This window comes from Heteronotia binoei, chromosome 8 (genome assembly GCF_032191835.1).
Source record: "Heteronotia binoei isolate CCM8104 ecotype False Entrance Well chromosome 8, APGP_CSIRO_Hbin_v1, whole genome shotgun sequence".
Taxonomy (NCBI): Eukaryota; Metazoa; Chordata; class Lepidosauria; order Squamata; family Gekkonidae; genus Heteronotia; species Heteronotia binoei.
This window is the reverse complement of record NC_083230.1, coordinates 41,110,477-41,135,277: the sequence shown is the minus strand read 5'-3', so window position 1 is coordinate 41,135,277 and position 24,801 is coordinate 41,110,477. Positions and strand designations below refer to the sequence as shown.

Sequence of the window (24,801 nt, the reverse complement as noted above, 5' to 3'; positions counted from 1 at the left end):
CCTTTTCTACGATTTTTTTTTTAGATATGCTAGCAGGTAACAGTTTATTGCCTGCCTTGAGTATTTTTATTTCCAGTAATTTTCATGTGCATGTTTGTCTTTCAGTCAGATGCTTGGTTAATATGGAATTTCACAAACAACGTTACTTTTGGTGGTGCAAATTGAACTTCATTTTAAAATACATATGTCATAGAATATGCCCCAATTTAACTGAAAAAGACTGTAGAATAATTATTCAAACTGCAGAAGACCGTTACTGTGGCGTGCAGTTTTTTCTCTCATTATTTTTCAGTTCAGGTCTATTAGACCCAACAAATTTTCAGGGTTTCCCAAAAAACCTGGATCCCAATACCAGTAAAGTATTCAGATTTGGGATTTTTTTTTTAAATCATAATTTTTTTCAAATTCAGTAGACCTGAACTGAAAGACACCCAAGAAATTTTTTTTAAAGCCGCTGCAGAGCTGCTAAAAACAGCTGAGTGATGACTCAGCAGGGCTCTTTTGGCCTTCTAAAGGCTTCTGTGGATGTCCAAAGATGATCTCTGATGTCCCCGCATGTTCTGACAATGGACCTCTAGGTGTGCTGAACCGTTGGGCAATTGCTTCGTCAGGTGACAGTTTTTTGAGTCCCTGGCTCGTTTGCCTGACAGAGTAATTAATTCAGTAATGAAATCTTAAATGGTATAAATATGGACTAGTAATTGTGATGAAATACAAGAATTAAGAAAATTTAATTATGCAAATTCTGTACTGATGCTGTAACACAGTTTCCAATACCATGTTATAACCATAATTAAACACTTGGGGCCTGCTGTAGTTGTTCCTTCATGTATGCTGTTAGATTCCAGCAGCAGTCCCACCAGCTCAGTGCATTCTGATTTCAGGAGGTGTGCAGATTCAGGGGGAGAGAAGGGAGGAGGGTCATCAGCAAGAAATTCCCTTATGCACAGCAGTGCACAAGGTGAGAAGAATGGAAAGAGTGATTTGCACTGAGATCTTCTTTCTCTTTTTTACAAAGTTCATATTTATCTTAAGCACTTTTTTGTAATGATAAGCTAGGAACATGTAAAGAGGAATTCCAATAACACATATTTTAGTGTTTTTAATAATTAGCTGTATAGTGCTTTTATAATTTAGTTGATTGAATTGCAGCAGGAATTGTTGGTTGAAGACCTCATGAATCACTAAGACAAGATGGGCTTTTTCATTTTTTGCTGGTAGATTTAGCAAAGGTATTCTATTGAACAAGTTTTTGGATATGTGTCTGATTTGCCTAAACTCCTAGAATGAGAACATACTGTCAAATTTCTTTTGGAAACAAATAGAGTAATACTAAGCAACTGTATTATATTTGTAAAGTATGTGTTATGGAAGTGAATAACTTCAGTAGTAACATAAATTGATGTCTAGACCATAAGTATTGGAACAAATTATTTAGATTTTAATTTGGACTAATTATAACATTATCATTGCTTGCAGGTTCAGATAAAGCAACAAGTAAGCAAAGAAGATGACCTAATTAGCTGTAATGAGGGCAAGTATTGCCCTGTGAATATGGAAAACTTCACAAGGTTAGCAGTGGATGATGTGAAATGTGTTGTTTACAAAGTCTTTTTTCAGATTTGAAACGCATTTAATAAATTCTAAGGAGGGGGGTTGTACATAAAGTTGATGCTCAAAATATACTTCTCTGCCAGTTTGTCATCCCATACCATTCTCTTGATATTTTGTTCTAGCTCATTATGTGAATATTGAATAGGTATCTTTTAGATATAATTTTATATGTAAATATCTGTGCACAGTAAGTAACCTTTAGATAACTATTATAAATATAAAAAATACTAGTCCCAGAAGGCTGTATAGAAATAGAGATAACCAACAATTTCTTTTAAAAGCTATTGTATATTCTTCCAGTGCTAAATTCTTGAGAGCCTAGGCTTCTTTTTTGGTAACAGGAATCTGATCCATCTTTAGCATACTTCAAAATATTTTGTTCGCATAACTGTTATTTATTGTTGGTTGCAGAAAGCAAGAAAAAGCATTCAGAAAACCTCTGATGGCAATTTTATGGAAAGGCTGGAACCAAAAATGCAGTACGTTTGTATTCTTTTCACAGTCATAGCCTACCTATGATACTTGAAATTCTACTAATGCTTTAAAATTACAAATGCCTTTGTAATTAATTTTATTTGTATCAAAGCTGAACTGATTTCAGCAGCTCAGGAGATTGTGCATAGAAACGCCACCCAAAAGTGGCTTCTATTCAGAGATCCATGGCAAGTGTGATCTCTCTACCTCCTATATTCAGATGTAGGCTTCTTCCAGTATTTCAGTGTTAGTGACACTTCTGCATGCAGTGTATCATGTGTCCTCAGGACTGAAAATGAGAATGCTGATATGGGCAAAGGTTTGTCATGTGTACATCAGAGGTTCCAGTCATACTCACATTGATTAGATAGGATCTCTAAATTGTAAAATAAATCAAAGGAAAAAAGAAACAAGCAGAGAAAGACTAAAGTGCAGAACGGCATAACATATAAAGTGGAAAGATGTGCAGTAAACTACCTAGAAAAATATAAATCTTCAATTAATATATGCAGTATATATAATATAAAATTAAAATGTAAATTTGTCACTTTTTTCATGCTACATAAATAGTATAAAATGCATAAAAGAATGATAAATAGATGAATAAGTAAAATGATTCAAATACAAATTCACCAAATGTTCAGAGGGCAAAACACTATGTAACTATGATGATGATGATGATGGATTTATATCCCACCCTCCACTCAGACTCTCAAAGCAGCTCACAATCTCCTTTATCTTCCTCTTCCACAAGAGACACCCTGTGAGGTGGGTGGGATTGAGAGGGCTCTCACAAGTAGCTGCCATTTAAAGGACAACCTCTGCCAGAGCTATGGCTTACCCAAGGCCATTCCAGCAGCTGCAAGTGGAGGAGTGGGGAATCAAACCCGGTTCTCCCAGATAAGAGTCCGTGCACTTAACCGCTACACCAAACTGGCTATGCTAGCAGCTCAGTTTTGCATGTTCTTCTAATACACATAATGATTCCTTTGACAACACCATCTGAAATAAAATCAAGTGTTCTAAAGTAAACAACCATTAATGAGAATGAAGACACAAATTGATATCGGTGTGACTACATTGTGAAATCAGACTAGAAAACCTCATAAATACGCAGTAAATCTCAGAAAACCAATGTATGTGGACAATAACAAAACATTGCTGAGCAAAATGTCATTAAATGCTCATGTTTGCCAATAAAGCACAGAGCACTGAATCACGAGCTTTCTAAAAAACAACAATTCTTATTTGCAGCTGTTTAGAAAGCTGACTCATGCCTGTTGTTCTTAACTTCTTCAAGGGACAAAAATATTGCAAATGAAGAGATAAATCCAACTGGTAATTCAGATTACCAGTTTGCTGTCATGATCTCTGTCACCTTGTGGAGAAAACTAGCCACAGTCTTGCCTTCTCTTTTACCATCATTGTCATCACCTTGGGTTACAACATCCAGTCACTCTTCCCCCCCTTCCCCCCCCGGCCAACTTCACAGGGATGTATCACTAGCATGCCAAGGAGCCAAAGCAGGTGGTTAAGGACATGTGCAGTCTCTCTGTAATTAAACAACTTTATTTCTACAAAGCACAAAGTGAGGATATTATAAGAACATATTAGGTGTACTAAGCAAAAAAAAAAGGACAGTTACTAACTAGGTACTTACAATCCATGGTATATCTGGTCTTTGTTAGTTGCATGATGCCTCCCTCCCTGGTGCATCTGCAAGCATCCTTAGCAACATTCCCCTCTGTCATCTTTCATGGCAAACACCTGGGAGAGACAGCTAGCCCTTGATGAATGAAAAAAATGAATTCCCAACTGACCTCCCAGACAAAGGAGCAGCTCCTCCTTTGCAGACCCTCTGCCCCATGTGTTCTCCAAGGCCCTTAGCCTATCTGGATGCCAGGTCCCGAGGCTGAAGCCCGCCATACTTGGACCCTCCAATCAAAAAGTGTTAATACATCAAAATACAGGTATGTTTTCCTTTCAGTCAGAAAAGGATGCACTCCATCCAACAAAGAACACCTTCCTCTCCTCTTCCCAGCCACAGAGAGGCCAGGATCTCTTTCCCTGCCCATAACTGTCACAGCATCTCTTGCCCTCCTGCCTTTTATCCATCACAGCTGCATTGAACCCAGAGTGTGTATCCAGAATGCTTGCTTTGAAGCAAAATTTTCTTGATGTCACAATGAATGCATTTATAAGTACACCACTTTTCAATGGTAATAGAAAACTGTTGGAACGATGATTTAATTCCAAAAAGTGAGGTTCAAGATTTGCCTCCAAGATTTTGTTTATGATCTTACTGTGATATTCTTCAATCCTATTTATTTTTAAAGGACTGTTCAGGATGATTCTGGTCAAGCCTGATTCAGATATACAGTATGTCACAGAAACATGTACAGTATGTCACGGAAATGAGTACACCCCCTCATATTTTGTAAATATTTAAGTATGTCTTTTCATGTAACAACACTGAAGAAATGACATGGCTACAATGTAAAGTAGTGAGTCTTCAGCTTGTATAACAGTGTAAATGTACTGTCCACTCAAAATTACGCAACATACAGCCATTAATGTCTAAACTGCTGGCAGCAAAAGTGAGTACACCCCTAAGTGATAATGTCCAAATGGGGCCCAAAGTGTCAATATTTTGTGTGGCCACCATTATTTTCCAGCACTGCCTTAACCCTCTTGGGCGTAGAGTTCACTAGAGCTTCACAAGTTGCCACTGGAGTCCTCTTCCACTCCTCCATAATGAGGTCACGTAGCTGGTAGATGTTAGAGACCTTGCGCACCTCCACCTTCCGTTTCAGGATGCCCCACAGATGCTCAATAGGGTTTAGGTCTGGAGACATGCTTGGCCAGGCCATCACCTTTACCCTCAGCTTCTTTAGCATGGCAGTGGTCATTTTGGAGGTGTGTTTGGGATCATGTTGGAATACTGCCTTGCGGCCCAGGCTCCAAAGGGAGGGGATCATACTCTGCTTCAGTATGTCACAGTACATGTAGGCATTCATGGTTCCCTCAATGAACTGTAGCTCCCCAGTGCTGGCAGCACTCATGCAGCCCCAGACCATGACATTCCCACCACAATGCTTGACTGTAGGCAAGACACACTTGTCTTTGTACTCCTCACCTGGTTGCCGCCACACACACTTGACACCATCTGAACCAAATAAGTTTATCTTGGTCTCATCGGACCACAGGACATGGTTCCAGAAATCCATGTCCTTAGTCTGCTTGTCTGCAGCAAACTGTTTGCGGGCTTTCTTGTGCCTCATCTTTAGAAGAGGCTTCCTTCTGGGACGACAGCCCTGCAGACCAATTTGATACAGCATGCGGCGTATGGTCTGAGCACTGACAGGCTGACCCCCACCACCACCCCACCTTCAACCTCTGTATCAATGCTTGCAGCACTCATACGTCTATTTCCCAAAGCCAACCTCTGGATATGATGCTGAGCACGGGCACTCAACTTCTTTGGTCGACCATGGTGAGGCCTGTTATGAGTGGAACCTGTCCTGTTAAACCGCTGTATGGTCTTGGCCACCGTGCTGTAGCTCAGTTTTAGGGTCTTGGCAATCTTCTTATAGCCTAGGACATCTTTATGTAGACCAATAATTTGTTTTTTCAGATCCTTAGTTCATTGCCATGAGGTGCCATGTGGAACTTCCAGTGACCAGTATGAGGGAGTGAGAGCGATAACCTGCTCCCCCTTCACACTTGATACCTTGTACCACTAATGAGTCACATGACACCAGGGAGGGAAAATGGCTACTTGGGCCCCATTTAGACATTATCATTTGGGGGTGTACTCACCTTTGTTGCCAGCAGTTTAGATATTAATGGCTGTGTGCTGGGTAATTTTGAGGGGACAGCACAGTTACACTGTTATACAAGCTGTAGACTACTTTACATTGTAGCCAAGTGTCATTTCTTCAGTGTTGTCATATGAAAAGATATACTTAAATATTTACAAAATGTGAGGGGGTGTACTCACTTCTGTGACATACTGTAGGCTTGCACTTAAGAAATCCTAGGTGTCTATTTAGCTTTCCTGTACCAGATTCATTTAACTCCTAATCAGACATAAGGAGCCCCGTGGCACAGAGTGGAGGAGCTCTATAGTGCATAGTGGTAAAGCTGCAGTACTGCGGTCTGAACTCTGCTCACGACCTGAGTTCGATTCCGGCGGAAGCTAGATTCAGGTAGCCAGCTCAAGGTTGACTCAGCCTTCCATCCTTTCAAGGTCGGTAAAATGAGTACCCAGCTTGTGTAGATGACTGGGGAAGGAAATGGCAAACCACCTCGTAAAAAAAGTCTGCTGTGAAAACATCGTGATGCGACATTTTTCCAGATGTAAGAAGAACAAAAGAGAAGCCAAGTTGGATCAGGCCAGTGGCTCATTTAGTCCAACACTCTGTGTCACATAGTGGCCAAAAAAATCCAGGTGCCATCAGGAGGTCCATCAGTGGGGCCAGGACACTAGAAGCCCTCCCGCTGTTGCCCCCCTCCTCAAACACCTAGAATACAGAGCATCACTGCCCCAGACAGAGAGTTCCATCAATACATTGTGGCTAATAGCCACTGATGGACCTCTGCTCCATATGTTTACCCAATCCCCTCTTGAAGCTGGCTATGCTTGTAGCTGCCACCACCTCCTGTGGCAGTGAATTCCATGTTTTAATCACCCTCTGGGTGAAGAAGTACTTTTTTTTATCCATTCTAACCCGACTGCTCAGCAAATTCATTGAGTGTCCATGAGTTCTTGTATTGTGGGAAAGGAAGAAAAGAACTTATTGCTGTACCTTCTCTATCCCATACATAATCTTGTAAACCTCTATCAAGTCACTCAGTTGACATTTCTCCCAGCTAAAGAGCCCAAAGAGTTTTAACCTTTCTTCATAGGGAAAGTGTTCCAACCCTTTAATCATTCTAGTTGTCCTTTTCTGGACTTTTTCCAATGCTTTATCTCTTTTGAGGTGTGGTGACCAGAATTGTACACAGTATTCCAACTGAGGCTGCACCATCGATTTATACAGGGGCATTGTGATACTGGCTGATTTGTTTTCAATTCCCTTCCTAATAATTCCCAGCATAGCATTGGCCTTTTTTATTGCAGTCGCACAGTGTCTTGACATTTTCAGTAAGTTATCTACCATGACCCCAATATCTCTCTCTTGGTCTGTTGAACAGATGCCTCAGCTTTTTTCAGGAAAACAAACTGCATCTGAACTATGAAAAATCTAAGATACTGGTCTTTCCTAAATCTTGTAAAACCCACAATTGGCTATTTGATGGGAAAGAAATAAAACAGGTTAGGCATTTTAAATACCTAGGTCTCCACTGTAGCTACAGCATGACTTGGTCATGTCACCGCAAATCTATAATTAACTTAGCAGTCATTAGTACTTCAGCCATTTCTTGGTTTTTCTTTAATAGAGGCAACCAGTTTGTCCCACGGCTTTAAAAATCTATAAGGCCAAAGTAATCCTGCAGTTACTGTTTGGTATTCCAATATGGATTAATAATAATAATAATAAAATTTTATTTATATCCCGCCCTCCCCGCCTAAGCAGGCTCAGGGTGGCTAACAGGGCGGATTAGTGCCTTTGAGTCCAATATTGAAAGAGTTCAGTCCAAATTTGTTAGGAAAATCATGGGTTTACCACGCTGTGTCCCATATGCCACTCTTTGTTTAGAAACAGGCCTCAATAAGTTAGAAATGAGAGCATGGCTTATATCTATCAAATATTTTATTTTTATAATTGGGAGAGATCCCGCAGGGTTCTTATGGCCTTGGGGAAAGCATTCCACAGCATTGGTGCTGCCACTGAGAAGGCCCTGACCCGTATAGAGCCCAGTCTGGCCTCCCTTGGTCCAGGAATGGACAGTAGATTTTGAGTTCCCGAATGCAGTGCTCTCTGGGAACATATGGGGAAAGGCGGTCCCTTAGATAGTCAGGTCCTCGGCCATATAGGACTTTAAAGGTCAGTCCCATCACTTTGGAATGAACTCGGTACACAATAGGCAGCCAGTGCAGCTCTTTCAACATTGGCTACGTGTGCACTATTCTGCTGACTGGGAGCTATTTATATCAAATGCTGTCTGAATCCTCCTTGTCCAAATGGATTGTTGCATAGAGAAGAAATTATCCACCTTAGGTTTATCTATGGATTCTTTCTATATGCCCCCTCTTACAAGCACACATTATCTAATTAAATGTAGAATTTTAGATATAGAATTGCAAAAACTAATCAGTGCTGCAAATTCATCTTGCTCCCCTTTGAATTTTGGAATTTCCTCAGCTATTGGTCATCTGCCTTCTTATCTATCAACTCTTCATGTTCCACAGTTGCTTAGAGCATTTACTCTTGCCAGATGTAATGCTATCCCATCAGCAGAACCAGCAGATTCCACAGAACAATCAGCACAGTCAACAACCATCTTCCTTATCTGCACACCCTTTCCAACCCTCCCAGCAATTAACACAGAACAATGGTCACATTCAACAGCCAGTTTCCTTTTCACTACCCTTCCAGGAAGCCCCACCAAACAATAGGCACATCCACAAACCAATTGCCCTTTCACCACACCCCCTCCAGCCTAGAAATAGCAGCTCTCCAACAGCCCTGGCCTCACTCAATGCACAGCAGCCAAGAAGGTCAGAGCGCCTGCTCCGGCTGCAACGCCACTGAGGATGTTCTCCGCAGCTGAGAACGAAACGTCTGGAAGAAAAACTTTCTCCAGTAGAACACGGCACTTGAGCCCGAAAGATTCTACAAACCCTAATCATCTCCTAACAATAACTAACTGCCCCACATGATATTCTTGACTAATTATCTTATTAGTTCAAATATATGTCTTCGTATTCAAAATATATAGTCTTGCTTAAATATAGTAAATTACATAGACATATTAGTACATAGCTAATGCCCTATGTGTGCAGAAGGTTCTTATGGAGCCCATTGTGTCACATGCAGGACAACACTTGTAAATATGTCAGGTCTACCTTCAGCTCTTCTACAGCATAGTAAGTGGTTACTAATAATGATAAAGGTCATAGTCACATTAAACGTTTTTTGAAAAGATGTATATCTAATGCAGAGGTCCCCTGGCGTTTTGAAATTTCGGGTGCCTTTGGAATTCTGATACAGTGTGGTGCGTGTAGCCTCAAAATGGCTGCTTCAGAAAGTGGAGCCAACCACAAAATGTCTGCTGGCCAAAGCAATGTTTTTAAAAATCTCCCCATCCAATCAGATCTCTAGTGGTCAGTCAAAAGCCTTGCTAGGGAAAAGCCTGACATGGCACTGGCCACTTTCTCAAAACACTTGGCACCCACCAAGAAAGATGTTGGTGGGTACCATGCATCCACAGTACCATGTAGGGGGCCTCTGATCTACTGACAGATTCCAGATGAATTGTCATGTTGGTCTTAAGCAAAAATACAGTCTTGTGGGACATAACTGACAGTGTTAATTTCAGCACAAGTTTTTGTAAGCAAAAGTGTATATCAGATACATCAAACTGTGGTACATTGTTATAGGTGTGGAGTGGGATGCAAAAGTTCTTCTGGGTGCACTGACCTATTTGTGTAGATTGCTGGATTGTATGCCATGTTGTGAATTCCCATAGATAGATTGCAGATCAAACAGATACCATCTGTTTCCCCCTGGTTTATGTAAGTATGCTAGTGGTTTTCAAAACTGATCCCCACAAATTACATTTTCTGCTGAATTTTGCATGTGTTTGCTTTTTTTAGCTTTTTACATAATTTTCTAAAAGGATTTTAATTATTAATTGCCTTAGGACTGATTAAAATTAGTTTTTGCATATTTTGATTACTATATAGGCTCTTCAGATAATGAAGACAAAAATGCTGTGCTGGTGAAAAAAAACAAGGTTTGTTTAGATATTTATAAATTATGACGATTCCTAGGAACTTTTTTATTATTGAGTTTTAAAATGTATATGAAGTTTGTATGAATTTTTCTTTCATATGCTTACAACACTGTTTTTGTTTCTTGTTTAATTTTAAGCCATCAGAAACTTATTCTGCAGTTTCTTGTTTAATTTTAAGCCATCAGAAACTTCCTCTGCAGTTCTTTTGAAAGTTAACTGCGAAAGGTTGGTTATTTGTGAAATCAAGAGTGTTCCTAGAAAGAGCTTTCCCAAGAATACCTTTTTAAAAGCCATTATCTGTATGACCAACATAGATTTATTTTTAAAATTAAGATAGCTTGGGGCCTCTGGGGAATCACTTCTGCATGCATGTATGCAGCTCAAAAATCCATACATCCCCGTAGTAGCATGTTAGCATGATACTGCTAGATAACTGGTTCTTCAGCACCTGACCTTGAATTCTGTCCATGTAGTATGACAGGGTTATGGCCATGTGTGCTGGAAGTCCCTCATCTTGGTTGCTTCTTGAGACTCTGGGGTGTTTTTGGCTATTATTCCTCATGCTCTGTGGGAGAGCTGAGGAGTGTATGTGTGTGTCATAGCATTTATTCTCCATCTCTAATCTGCCCTTCAAGATAAACTTATGCTTTTAGAAATTTGAGTAGGTCAATTTCCATTTCTCTGTCTGTGTTCCCTTTTAAAAAACTTTACCTGATGTTCAGGTAAAGAGCATCTTTATCTGATGTTCAGGTAAAGAGCATTTTCAGATCATTGAGAGTATCTGTGAATGAAATTTATAACTCAGTAGTTTTCAGCAAGAGACTTGCTTCTCTCCCAAAGAATGTAGAACCCCCTGTGAGTGGCCCACAATTCAGTAGCCTCTGAATTGTGAACATTGTTGTTTGAAGGAGTGATGTCTTAAATGTATATCATTTCTTAAGTAGATAACCAAAGAGTTATTAGATGGAATATGTTTAAAGTAGAGTTGTTCTAGTAGTGCAAAGGTTGTGTGTCACTCTTGCACCAAAAAAAGAGTTCCATGTCTGCATTTGGTTGTACCAAAGTTATTTCTTGCACTAGCATCAGTATTGAGGGAATTGCATTCGTAGTAGTCTGCTGTCTTCATTGTCCATGAAGTCTGATTGGAAAAAAGATGCCAGCTTTTGCAAACTTAACAGAGAACAGAACTGGTTTACTTCATCATTTTATGTGTGTAATACATATGTATCATTAGAAAAATTAGTGACTTAGAGAAACTAAGGAACATTTCAGCCTCATTTCAAAGGTGATAAATGTTCAGGTAACCCTAGTCATGTACATTGCAATCAAATCTTAAAACCTGCAGCAGGTATGGACTTGCATATTATTCCTCTTCTAATGAAATTGTATTCATAGCAGAGCTTCAAAGCAAGCTGCCACTTGTTTTTCAGGAGATTGCCTTTGAGCAGATGCCAAGACAGTTCAATATCTGGCACTACTTGTTGGTATCTCTTAACAGCAGAAGAAATTTGTTACAAAAAGTTCAAGTAGAACAACTTGTGATTGGGGGATGGTGTAGCTCAGCAAGGAATGTGTTCAAGGTGGTGGTCTGACCTCAGGTCACTACTTTTTAGATTACTTTTGGCAGAGTCAGATTCTTTTCTGGTCTAAGATTGCAGAGAAGGATGGAACCTGCCTCACCTTTAGTTCATATCCTTGAAATATGAGTGCTGCATGATGCTCTCAGACAATCTCTTACATCTTAAATAGAAAAGCCATAATTCTTTGTGGAAACAAAGTGCTTAATTCACACTAATGAATCTGATATTGGTCTCCAGATGGTTCTTCCCCACATTTATTCACTGCAGTCCACTGCAGATATGTCCCAACAACATTAGTTTAAAAGATTTATACTGAAAAACTGTTAAGCAGTTGTGTAAACCTAGTAGCAAATGAAATTGAAGTACAAACCAAGAGGTAAAGTGCAGTATAAATATTTTAATACAATAAAATAAATAAAATGTATCTAAAGTGCACTATACAAATGTAGACGTTTGTGACGCAGCACAGAATCTAGATAATTTCTGTGATTGAGATGCATATAAATCACTTGACGTGTTTGGATCTCAAAAATAATTCTGGTTTTTATGGATATTGGATACAAAGGTGAACGAATTCTGTGCTAAATTCAACACTTTGTTTTATAGCCCAGAAGACAGACTTGTTCAAACAGATTCTTCAGAAGTAACTTGTGCAACAGATCTTTTTCCGGCAGTAGTTTCACTGGAGAGTCTCCTAATCACCGCAATGAGTGGTCAGTATCAATCTGCTTTCACAGGCTGTCGTAAAATGTGTGTGTGTTTGCACCTGGAAGTCATGTTGACCTCTGGTGACTGACCTCTACTGGGGGTCTGAAGGATATTTAGAGAGGTGGCTGAATAAAGCCTGTCCTTGTCCTCCTGACTTGATATTTCAAGGAGGTCTCCCATTCAAGTACTAATTAGAGTTGGCCCTGTTTAGTTTCCAAGATCTGATGAGATCGGGCTTGCCTGGGCTATCCAGGTCAGGGCATAGGCTGTTGTAATATTGTAGTACCCAGAATTCTAATATAGCTCACTTGACTTTCTAGAAATGCAGTTCATTAATCTCCTTTCCTGCAGTTACATGCTGTTGTCTTGAGAGGTAAGATGGTAAGAACTGCTTCAGGTAAAAGCACATGAAATTTGATCTGTGTGTTCAGTTCACTCCCATACGATTGTCTCCCATCTTTGCAACTGAGCCCTAATCTCCGTATGAAACTTACAGAAGTACCCTCTAGAGCAGGGGTGTCCAACCTCTGGTTCATGGACCGATACTGGTCAGCAGACTGTTGGCAACTGGGCCACACAAGACCTGATCTTTCTCCCCCCCCCCCCCCCCTCTCTGTTTGCAAAGGAAAGTTGGAGCTGCCTGAGTAGGGTTGGGGGAGTGCTATGATGCTTGCATAGCGTGCTTCTTGTGAGGACCATGCTACAGAAGCTCTGGCCCCGGTTCCTGGCCCCACTCAGACTTCCTGGGTCAGAGGTACTGCGACACTCAGTTTTCCCATGTCACAGGAAGCCCGGGGATTTTGAATTTAAGCCTCCCATACTGACCAGTATACCTGTCTCTGTTGTTGTACTGCCTCTTAGGAGTTGTAGCTGTTTTTCTGGGGAAGACTATAGGTTTGTGGACAAACACTCGTTTAGTTTTGTAGACAACCCCACTCCAGACAGCAGTGGGGCATCATCAACAAAGTATTGCAAGACTGTTAATATTTAAAGTATGTTTGTATTTAAAGTAAAGTAAAAAATGGTGTGTGTGGGGGAAGTATTCGTGATTTTCCTTGAAATAAAGTGCACAATTGTATCATCCCATAACTATTGCTCCCCACCCCCCACTACCCTAGTCCGTGGAAAAATCATCTTCCACAAAACCAGTCCCTGGTGCCAAAAAGTTTGGGGACCACTGCTTTAGAGTACATAAAGGAGTATAGAGATTCCTGTTTGAGCAGAGTTTGCCTGGCAGGCACATTAGCTCTTACTATCAAAGATGTAACCACATTTTTTAAAATACCTAATTAATCTTGACTGAAATGCTAGAAATGTACTATCGTGCCACAGATCTATCTGTTTTCTGGTCTTTGACCAGAGTATGCATTTGTGACTAGTTCTTCCCTTGGGTATAGTTGACCACCCCAGATTGAGTCAGAAAGTTCAGCTCCCATTCTGTTCTCATTTTAAAAGAGTCAAGAGCCTGTTTCTGCCTCAGCCCTTCCATTTGTAGTTTGGGAATAATAATTGGTTACTACAGGTCTGCTTTAAGGCTTACTGAAAACATGGTGGATCGTGTTGATCTCTTCCCTTAGCAGAGGTGATTCCCCTGTCACAAGAGGCTCCAAAGAGTTTTACTTAATAGAGGAATGCTCTCTCCACTGGAGGAAAACACTTCTGCTAGCAGAACAGATCCACAGGATCCAACCAAATGTGAAGTGTTCTGAAATTCTTAATGTAGCATATATGGTATGTCACAGAAGTGAGTACACCCCCTCACATTTGGTAGCTATTTAAGTATAACTTTTCATTTGACAACACTGAAGAAATGACACTTGGCTACAATGTAAAGTAGTGAGTCTACAGCTTGTATAACAGTGTAAATGTGCTGTCCCCTCAAAATTATGCAGCACACAGCCATTAATGTCTAAACTGCTGGCAACGAAAGTGAGTACACCCCTAAGTGATAATGTCCAAATGGGGCCCAAAGTGTCAATATTTTGTGTGGCCACCATTATTTTCCAGCACTGCCTTAACCCTCTTGGGCATAGAGTTCACCAGAGCTTCACAGGTTGCCACTGGAGTCCTCTTCCACTCCTCCATGATGACGTCACGTAGCTGGTAGATGTTAGAGACCTTGCACACCTCCACCTTCCGTTTCAGGATGCCCCACAGATGCTCAATAGGGTTTAGGTCTGGAGACATGCTTGGCCAGGCCATCACCTTTACCCTCAGCTTCTTTAGCAAGGCAGTGGTCGTTTTGGAGGTGTGTTTGGGATCATGTTGGAATACTGCCTTGCGGCCCAGGCTTCGAAGGGAGGGGATCATGCTCTGCTTCAGTATGTCACAGTACATGTTGGCATTCATGGTTCCCTCAATGAACTTTAGCTCCCCAGTGCCGGCAGCACTCATGCAGCCCCAGACCATGACATTCCCACCACCATGCTTGACTGTAGGCAAGACACACTTGTCTTTGTACTCCTCACCTGGTTGCTGCCACACACGCTTGACACCATCTGAACCAAATAAGTTTATCTTGGTCTCATCGGACCACAGGACATGGTTCCAGAAATCCATGTCCTTAGTCTGCTTGTTTGCAGCAAACCATTTGCGGACTTTTTTGTGCATCATCTTTAGAAGAGGCTTCCTTCTGGGACGACAGCCCTGCAGACCAGTTTGATGCAGCGTGCGGCATATGGTCTCAGCACTGACAGGCTGACCCCCCCACCCTTCAACCTCTGTAGCAATGCTGGCAACACTCATACGTCTATTTCCCAAAGCCAACCTCTGGATATGATGCTGAGCACGAGCACTCAACTTCTTTGGTCGACCATGGTGAGGCCTGTTCTGAGTGGAACCTGTCATGTTAAACTGCTGTATGGTCTTGGCCACTGTGCTGCAGCTCAGTTTCAGGGTCTTGGCAATCTTCTTATAGCCTAGGTCATCTTTATGTAGAGCAGCAATTTGTTTTTTCAGATCCTCAGAGAGTTCATTGCCATGAGGTGCCATGTGGAACTTCCAGTGACCAGTATGAGGGAGTGAGAGTGATAACCTGCTCCCCCTTCACACTTGATACCTTGTACCATTAACAAGGAAAAGGGAAAACGGCTACTTGGACCCCATTTGCACATTATCACTTAGGGGTGTACTCCCTTTCGTTGTCAGCAGTTTAGACATTAATGGCTGTGTGTTGCATAATTCTGAGGGGACAGCGCATTTACATTGTTATACAAGCTGTAGACTCACTACTTTACATTGTAGCCAAGTGTCATTTCTTCAGTGTTGTCACATGAAAAGATATACTTAAATATTTACAAAATGTGAGGGAGTGTACTCATTTCCGTGACATACTGTGCATGTTTTGTCACCCTCCAATGACATTTGGTGATGTTACTTGTATTGAATCTATTTGTGTTGATATTTTTACTCAAACATCTTTGTAACAATGTGCTTAGAAAAAGAAAAACAAATTATTTTCAAAAAATTCTTTTCCAGTATAGAGATCAGCAAAATTGACACAATTGTTGAACACAAAAGAAGAGAACTGGAGCGGTCTTTTTCTTTGCTGGCTAGAGTAGAAAGGTAAAACTTCATTTCCGATGATTATAGACTTCCTTTTAAAAAAATATTGTGACAGTAGTTACAGTATCTAAAAACAGCTAGTATCAATGTTACAGTCATATTAATGTTTCTGGCAGTCTTACAACTTAACATGCAAAATTAAACTGTTGTACTAAAATGTGCTTTGGAATAGAATTGCATCATATACTGTAAGCAAATAGAGCCTTGACTAACCCATGGTTTAGTGTGTGAGTTTTTTTGGTCAGAGCTTCATGTAAAACTTTTAGATCACCATGATGTTCAGAACCAATGCTGGCTACAGGTTTGCTTGTTTTTAAGACATAGTGCATAAGCTTAGTATTAACAATGGTGCTGGGGAGGCAGGGAGAACCAAGGAAAAGTTACAAGGAGACAATATATTTATATTTTGACTCAATAAAAGGCAATAAATGTTGTTTCATCACTGAAAGTAATAATATAAACTTTCCTTCAGATGAGTTAGATTTTTCCAAGCCATTGACATCCAGTAAGCAGTTTGGCTAAGATAACAAACTTTTAAGTCTAAAGAGGGGTCTCACAACTAGTTTGAGGTTTTTGTTGTTAGTTTTCAAATATGTAATTTATATTTATCTGACATATGATAGATACTGTTTTCTCGAGCGCTCCTTATGTAAGTCTTGTTTTTAAATTGTTTAATTTTTTACAGAATCCCTTCCATATGCTATGAAATGGAAACTTGTCTCCGGGTACCCAGTGTTGCAGTGGGAACTCCCTTTCCAATAAACACTACGCCTTTGGAAAACTTTGGTAATTTCTTTTTGTAAGTTTTATTTATAGTCTATATAAAGCAATGTTTAACTATAAACACTAATATTCTGATCTGTTAAGAGTATGTTAATACAGATGTGCCTGTGCACTTAAGATGGGTAAAGGTATATAAGAGTGGTTTTTCATATGGACATAAAGTATTTCATGATGAGTTGTCCTAGATTGGGGGTTAGACATGAGATGATTGTCACAGTGGGTGGGCAACATAGAATCTTCAGCTTGTGATAGGACAGCATTTAATGGTGTTACAGTTTATCTCTTCCTTCTAGGGGGAAAAAAAATGTTTTCCCCTCTCCAGTTCAGGCCTATTGGACCAAAAAAATATTTATATTCCTGAATATTCTCTAATACCTCCTAAGCATTGTATTGGGATCAATGTTTCCTCTAAGCTGCAGAGTCTTTTGAGCAAAAATTCTACTTTGTGAGCTACTAGCACTAAAGTTGTGAGCTACTGCATAAATTATTGTGCTCTGGGGCCATTTTTCCTGAGCTAAGATAAAAATGTGTGAGCTGGAGGCTAAAAATATGTGAGCTAGCTTGCGCTAACTTGGTTTAGAGGGAACACTGTTTGGGATATGGATAAATATTTGGGAAACCTGAATTATTTGGCTCCATCGTACAGTCCCCATAGGATATAATGGAGTTCAGAAGTCATTTAAAGTTTAAATGCCTTCTGAGTTAACTTGCTGAGTCATGCTGTGGCAGCACAGCTTGATAAGCTAATATCAGCTTTTATTTGGGTGTGGCTATTTCTCTATTCTGATTTGTTTGAATAAATCCCTGAAAAATACTGATGAGGTACTTTTTGGGTATTTATTCAGCTTGGAATGCACACTCCTTCTTCTTTCCTTACCCCTCCCCTCAGATGTAACCAAGCCGCCATAGCTCTCTAGTATTCAGGTGTACACCAAAGGTTTATCTATCCAGATAAACATAATAATTGGTAGACAAATATATGACACTGATAGATATATATATATATATATATATATATATATATATATATATATATATATATATATATATATATATATATATATATATATAGATAGATAGATAGATAGTACCTATAGTAGCATAGCTATAGTTTGAGGGTGGTTTAGCAGCAATCATATGGCTTGTATTTCTGTCCAGCCTGGGTGTATATTCTTGGGTTTATCTTACAAGTTCGCCAAAACAACAGTGACTCAGAAGACGCTGCTCCTCTCTTACTGATTATGTTACTATGAACCCATCAACTAGTTTTCTAAGTGATTGAAGTTCATTCCATAATGCACTCATCCACTTTGTGCCATAAAGCTCTCATTCAGTTTCTACACTTTTAAGGCTGTCCTGTCCTTCTCCTCTTCATGGTGATTTCATGAGCTGACCATTGGGCTGGAAGCAGCCTTGAGGTGCATTCATTAGGCTGACGTGAAATCCATAAGGAGGTTATGCTTACCATCCTCTGTAGCACCAGAAAGAAACAGCTTTTGTATGCACATTTCATTGATTTTAAATTTCTAACTTATATTTTATTAAGATTTTTGTTTTGTTTTATATTTTTTTATGTACACTACAGTGCAGTAACTTGGCCATGGTAGCTATTTTAAATGTAACACCAGCAATTCATCTTTTTTTTCAGTAAAAGTCTGTAGTGAACCACAAACCAAAAATACCAAGGTCTTTCATGTCTTAGAAATGGTGACCAAATAAATTTACCTTACTATTGATAGACAGGCTTCCAGTAAAATAATGTAAAAAATATTTAGTTACTATCCCATCTCAATATTAGGTGTTTGTTTTCACAGGTAAAACAATGTTAATAAAATAATGCAATAAAAGACAACCCAAGGATTAGCAGCCTTAGATGAAACAATTAGAAAACTAACTGTGAACCTAACCTGCAACAAGAGCAAAATAAGCAGAAAGTTTAAACCAAATAATATTGTGGCCTTGTCGTACATGGTGGTGTATAGAGTAGCTTAAGTAAAATATGGTTCCCTGTGGTAAGGGACTTGCAGTCTGAATTTAAGTGAGAGGGGGAGGAACAGATGAGGTTCACAGGGTAACTTGAGAGGAATTTGAGCCAATGCATTTGTACATATTTGAATTTCATTTCCTTGGTGATGTCTTCTGAGGTGTAAATAGCTTAATGAAAGGAATGGGTTTTCAGACAGTTTGAAAAGAATGAATAGCACTGTAGGTAGTTTCAGGAAAAACTTCAAGTACAACAGGCAAAAATGGCTGAAGTTCTTTAAAATCAGGCAACTAAGCAACTGTAAGGCCATCTAAATAAGCGTTTCTGGGATTCTGCATATGAATTTTGATATGTGTAGTTATTTTGGAAAGAGTGGACTACAGAAACAAGGTCATCTTTGAGTTGAGGTCCTACAGAAACAAGGACATCTTTGAATTAAGTTCCTTAAGAAACTGAATAAAGGAAGTTGCTGTTCAGGCTGTTAACAATGAATAATATGTGGGCATTTCTAAAATGAAACTGTTTGTTCATCATGTCAACATTTTTTTAAAAAAAAAAACCTTTAGGATCTTCAGTAAAAGGATATGCTGTTACCTATGTCCAGGAAGGAGAGGAGAAAAAACAAACTTCTGGTACAGCTGGCACAAGAGGAACAAGAAGGAAGATTTCAGATAATACTCCTAGAAGGAGATCTGCCCGGAATGCTAAAACAGAAACTGCAAATCAGTCTCATAGTTCTCCAAAATCAAGCAGTTCTGGTTGTGAGGCCAGTGGTGATGGTAGCTCTTTTGTGAATGCTTCATGTGCAGATTCTGAAAAATTACCTCCAAAACGAAAGGCAAAGAGAGCAGTGAAACAGCAGGAACCTTTAGTTAAGAAGAAACTCAGAAGTTATGGACGTTGTAAAAAGCCATCTAGTGATCTAGTAGAAGAAGGTAACTCCGAGGCAGAGGTAACAGTGCTGTTAGATAAAGGTCATTCTCCAGATACTGAAAAGAGTACCTCTGATTTTAGTCACAAAAGTAGTGTAGAACTGCAGTCTGCTAATGGCTTAGAAAATTCCATCGACCTTATAAAATGTCAGGAACTTACAGAAAACTCTTGCAAAGTGCCAGATACTTCAGAAGTGTTAGACATGGATCCCTGTGTTCCAGAACCACCTTTGCTCACTCCTGAAGGAGAAACTGGGAAATGTGATGCAGCAGATGATACTGAAATTGAAAGTGAAAGGCAATATGTAAGCACCATTGAACAAGTAGACCAACCTGTATATCTTTCTGGAGAAGAATTGTCTGATGACACAGTAACGCTTGCACATCAGCTTCAGGAATTAGGCAATTCAAAAACTGAATTGCCAGGAAAGGTTGAATTGGTGGCAGTAGGAGACCAGCCTCTGGATATTTCTGAGGACAAATTAGCACTGGGAGATAAATCTGAGGCAGTAGCAGATGAGCCATTGCCCAGCCCTGAAAATGAGTTACAGGAGATACTGGAATGTGTGGAATCAGAAAAGCAGCTGATGTCTGGCACTGAAAATGATGCACTAAGGAAATCGGAATCTGTAGTAGTAACAGGTGAGGTGTTGGACAGGACAGGAAATGAGAGTCCTGAGGAGCCTCTGGCAAGTCATTGTGGCAATTCATTTCCAGAAGAATCTGTGGTGAGAGAAGAGCAGCCATTAGGTAGTCCTAGAAGCAAATTACTGGAGCTCCAGGTACCACTGGAAGTGGAAGATCCTGAAACTGAAGAGAAAAAAGCAAATACTCTTGAAAATAAAGAAGACCAAAAATCTACTGATTTATCGATGAACGTTGCTTCAGGTAATAAACATGACCGATCTTCAGAAGAGGCAACAGAAGCATCTAAAATGAGTGTATTGCCTATTATGCTTACTGATGATGTTAAACATTTCAGTGAAGATAACAATGAGATAGTAGCTATGGAATGTGATTCATTTAGCAGTGACCAGAATGATATTCACGTAGACCAGCCACTAGTGAGTGGCATTGTAGAGCAAGAGGTGGGTCCCTTACCACAGGAAATGAAACACTCTATAGGCTTTACAAATCCAGAAAAGAGAGAAGAATCTGAATGCTCTGCAGAACTTAAAAAAGATAAAAAGACTCGAACTAGAAGATCAAGATTTCATTCTCCATCAACAACTTGGTCTCCAGCCAAGCGAGAAGGAAGAAAATCTCAGTCTCCATCTCCTGAAAGGTCAACTGTGGTTGAAGGCAGGATGTCTCGGTCTCCCCGAAAGGAGATTGTGACTGAAGCCAAGGTGTCTCAGTCTCCCAAAAGGGATAGTTCCAAAGAAGGGCAAAGGTCTCTATCCCAGTCTCCAAAGAGGGATTTGCTAAGAAAAAGGAAAAAATCTTTATCCCAGTCTCCAAAGAGGGATCAGCCAAGGGAAGGGAGGTCTCTGTCTCAGTCTCCAAAGAGAGATCCTCAGAGAGAAGGTAGGTCTCAGTCTCACTCTCCAAAGAGAGATCTGCTGAGAGGAGAGAGGCGATCTTTGTCTCAGTCCCCAAAGAGGGATCTGCTGAGAGAAGGGAGGAGATCTCCTTCTAGTTCACCAAAGAGGGATGGATTGAGAGAAAAGAGGTCATCACGGATGCGAGCAAAAGACTCTTCTCCGAGGCACAAATGTAGGTCTCAGAGTAGTGATAGAGATAGTGATAAAGAGGGGCTAAGACGAGATCATGACAGAGAGAGGGGTAGGAGAAGATGGTCACAATCACGCTCAAGATCTAGATCCAGATCCAGATCCAGACCAAGGAACAAAGGCCCCTCATTCCCTAGAAATGAGAGAGATAGCTATTCACCTCCTAGATGGAAAGAACGGTGGACAAATGACAACTGGAGAAGTCCAAGAGGAAATGATAGGTATAAAAGAAATGATCAGAATAAGCTGTCTGAGAACATGAAGAGAGAAAGGGACAGCACAAACAAAGATGATGAAACACCACTTGATCCTGACCAGTATAGAAAAGATTATCCAGACTGGGTAATGGAAAGGATAAATTCTGTTCCAGAAAGTAGGAACAGAGATAGGGAAAAATTTAAAAGTCCACCGTGGGAAGAAAACAGACACAATAATTCAGGGCCTCCTTGGAATAGAAACTTTGGGTCTAGTTGGAATTCAAATCGTGGCAGAGGTGGCCGAAGCAGAGGTGGTCGTGGCAGAGGTGGCTTTTTGTACAGTGAACAAAACGAAAATTGCTGGCAAACTCGGAAGCCCCACTCAGGGAACATTAATAGTACCGGGAATGAAAGTTCAAGATATCCAGAACATCAGCCATACAAACGCAAGTCAGAGCAAGACTTCTCTTTTGATACACCTGCTGATAGATCTGGCTGGACGTCTGCATCGAGCTGGGCTGTAAGAAAGACTTTACCAGCAGATGTGCAGAATTATTATTCCAGAAGAGGCAGAAATTCTCCAAGTCCACAGTCTGCATGGACAAGACAAGAGGAAGCAGCAGAACCTGAGCAAGGTAGAAGCCTTTCTCACATTTTCTTATGAGTTTGGGGGTAGAGAGTAGGGAGTAGTTTTTTCATAACTTTTTTTTTTATGGAAACCAAAAATTAGTTGCCAAGTTTACTTTCTGTGCAATGAAAAGCATACAGGAAAGCTCATCAAAGTGGTCATCTTTCTACTTTCCAGTTCACTCTGCATAGAGGACGATTAAGCTGAATATAGCAGGGATGAATCCATTTCATGCAGCACTGGAAAATCTGTTAAAATGAAGATGTAGGGTAGAAATATTAAGAATGCTTAATTGCCTTCAAAGGCAATTTTGTATGGAGAACAGAACGAAAATTGCGTGCAAACTTGTATATATATTTAAATTTCCTTTTACAACTACTTGTGAGAGAGCTACACGCAGTCTTTCAGAGTTTTAATGAAGATTTAAAAAGAAAATTCCTCCAGCTCTGTTTTGCTTACATTGCAGAAGACCACTGCATTATCCCTAAGTTCCAATGAAATATTCCTTGGAGTCTTCCATTGGAACTCTGTAAACATCTTAAGCTTTAGAAAGATCATGCATATCTCTCATACAAACTAAATGTTTGCTTTGAACTTTTACTGCATCTTTTAACTAAAATTGATTGGAATTTGCAAAGCAGGCCTGTGGCCCTGGGGGGGTATGGCCTCTCCACCCAACCCCCCCTCGGACCTTTATGGCCCCTCCTTTTCCCGGCCCCTGCTCTCTCCACCGCCACTTTTTTCCATGGCTTTGGTGGCCCCGCCCCCCTCTGCACAGCACCTCCCCCTCCCAGCCACCTACTCACCCACCAGGCGAAAGAATAAAGAGTGGGCTCCTGCAAGGTGCCCCCCTGCCGATCGCATGATCAGCTGGAAAAGCCACACTGAAGCTGACGGCTCCTACACTGGCTTCCCGGCGCGATCAGCAAGTTGTGCTGGTCGTCCCAGCACTGAACTTGCTGATCGCGCCGGAAAGCCGGTGTAGATACTAGCTTCAGAGCAGCTTTTCCAGCCGATCACATGATCAGCAGGGGGGCACCTTGCAGGAGCCCTCTCTTTACTCTTTCACCCAGAGGGTGAGTGGGTGGGAGGGAGGGGGAGGAACCTCGCAGATGGGGCGGGGCTGCCAGAGCTGCGGGGGGGGAGTGGCGGCAGGGAGAGTGAGGGCCGCCTGAGGGTGGGCCCTCCATTCAAACATTTTTCCCGTGGGGCCCCCCAACCGGAATTTTCTGGCTACGGGCCTGCTGCAAAGTATAATCACATTGTACTGATTGACAGTAAATATAGTAGGAAGATGTTTATGGGATCATAACATAATAATTCAAGGAATATCTCCATCAAAATGGAGTCCTCTTAACTTTTTATTTTCATATTCCATAGAACCCAAGCTATGTTGTCTACATATCTGGCAAAATTACTTTATGCTACAGTAAATCAGTCAGGGTCAGCAGGGCATCTGGGTTTTTTGTAAAGCTGTTCAGAACCAAACATCTTCAGATGTTTTTTCTCTGTCTGATAGATCCAAACTTCAAAGACCAAACCAACCAACAAGGAGATAATTCTCAACTAGCGATAAACATCATGCAACCACAGATGAATGTAATGACACCAGTAAATACACAGCATCAGGCAATGAATATCTTCCCATATCCAATGGGTGTTCATGCTCCTATTATGAACATTCAACACAATCCATTTAACCTCCCACCACCAGTGCCCATGCATCTTCATACAGGAGTGCCTCTTGTCCAGGTAGCAACACCCACAAATATGTCTCAGGGACCACCACCACCTCCACCACCACCACCACCATCCCAGCAAGTTAATTATGTTGCCTCCCAACTGGATGGAAAACAGTTGCAGGTATGTATTTCAGTGTGACAAAATACTGTCCGATTTTAGCATTGTGGCTCAGGTCGTCCTATTTTGTATGAATGCTATGTCTGACATAACCAGTTCGTAATTTTCTTTAAATATAATGTTGAAACCCATTGCAGGTCAAATTGTACCTAATTGAATAGGTGTGATATTAAATGGAAAATATAATTTCTATCAGAAATCACTTTTCCTATTTATAAGTTAGTAGTGGGAGGGAAGTCATCCCCTGATTAAGATCCAATCCATATGTTTTATAGTATGGTTGTCATTTCTGCATGATTGGCTTCAAGCATATGAAACCATGTAACTCAGATTGATTACCTGTAAGTTCCTATCTAAACATTGTCAGCTTTTCAGGTAGATACATTGCTGGTGTGAAGACTTGATCTGATCCAACATGATTGTTTAATTGAATCCATTGCAGAATTTCCATAGGTAGAGGGCTAGGTCAAAACAGTATTGGGGTGTGTTAGGGGCATGTTTCAAGCTACTTCTGGGGGAGGGGTTGAAAGTTGCACACCTCATGCAGAAGTCTTTGCACCCACAGAAATGCTGCACTGGATCTCACCCATTGGTTGCATATTTTAGTTCTGTAGTGTGGATGGCACAATGGGATGGAATACTGTCTGTGCCACAATGGACTGCATGACTTGGGTCTAGCTAAACATTACCTAAATAGCTGTATAAGTCCTTTCCATTAATGTTGTTATCCTGTTTCCTAGGAATTTAATGAAAGGGGGGGGAGCAGGAAGAGTAATGAAAATTGTTTCCAGAAGGTTCAGAGAAGCTGGCTACAACATGATTGATTCCATATGTTAAATCCT

General features: G+C 40.6%; 1 protein-coding gene across 2 annotated transcripts in view; it reads left to right on the top strand.

The window, feature by feature from the left end:
- SCAF11 (SR-related CTD associated factor 11) overlaps window positions 1-24,801 on the top strand; it is a 47,168-nt gene that overhangs the window by 17,593 nt on the left and 4,774 nt on the right. Inside the window, exons 5-12 of one of the 2 annotated variants that reach the window (XM_060244952.1) lie at window positions 1,480-1,571; window positions 2,026-2,093; window positions 9,941-9,990; window positions 12,177-12,283; window positions 15,756-15,842; window positions 16,528-16,628; window positions 19,176-22,106; window positions 23,619-23,962. In XM_060244952.1, coding sequence (XP_060100935.1) covers window positions 1,480-1,571; window positions 2,026-2,093; window positions 9,941-9,990; window positions 12,177-12,283; window positions 15,756-15,842; window positions 16,528-16,628; window positions 19,176-22,106; window positions 23,619-23,962 — 3,780 coding nt within the window. Of the gene's footprint in view, window positions 1-1,479; window positions 1,572-2,025; window positions 2,094-9,940; window positions 9,991-12,176; window positions 12,284-15,755; window positions 15,843-16,527; window positions 16,629-19,175; window positions 22,107-23,618; window positions 23,963-24,801 lie in introns of those variants that run through there. The other variant, XM_060244951.1, reaches the window with a different exon arrangement.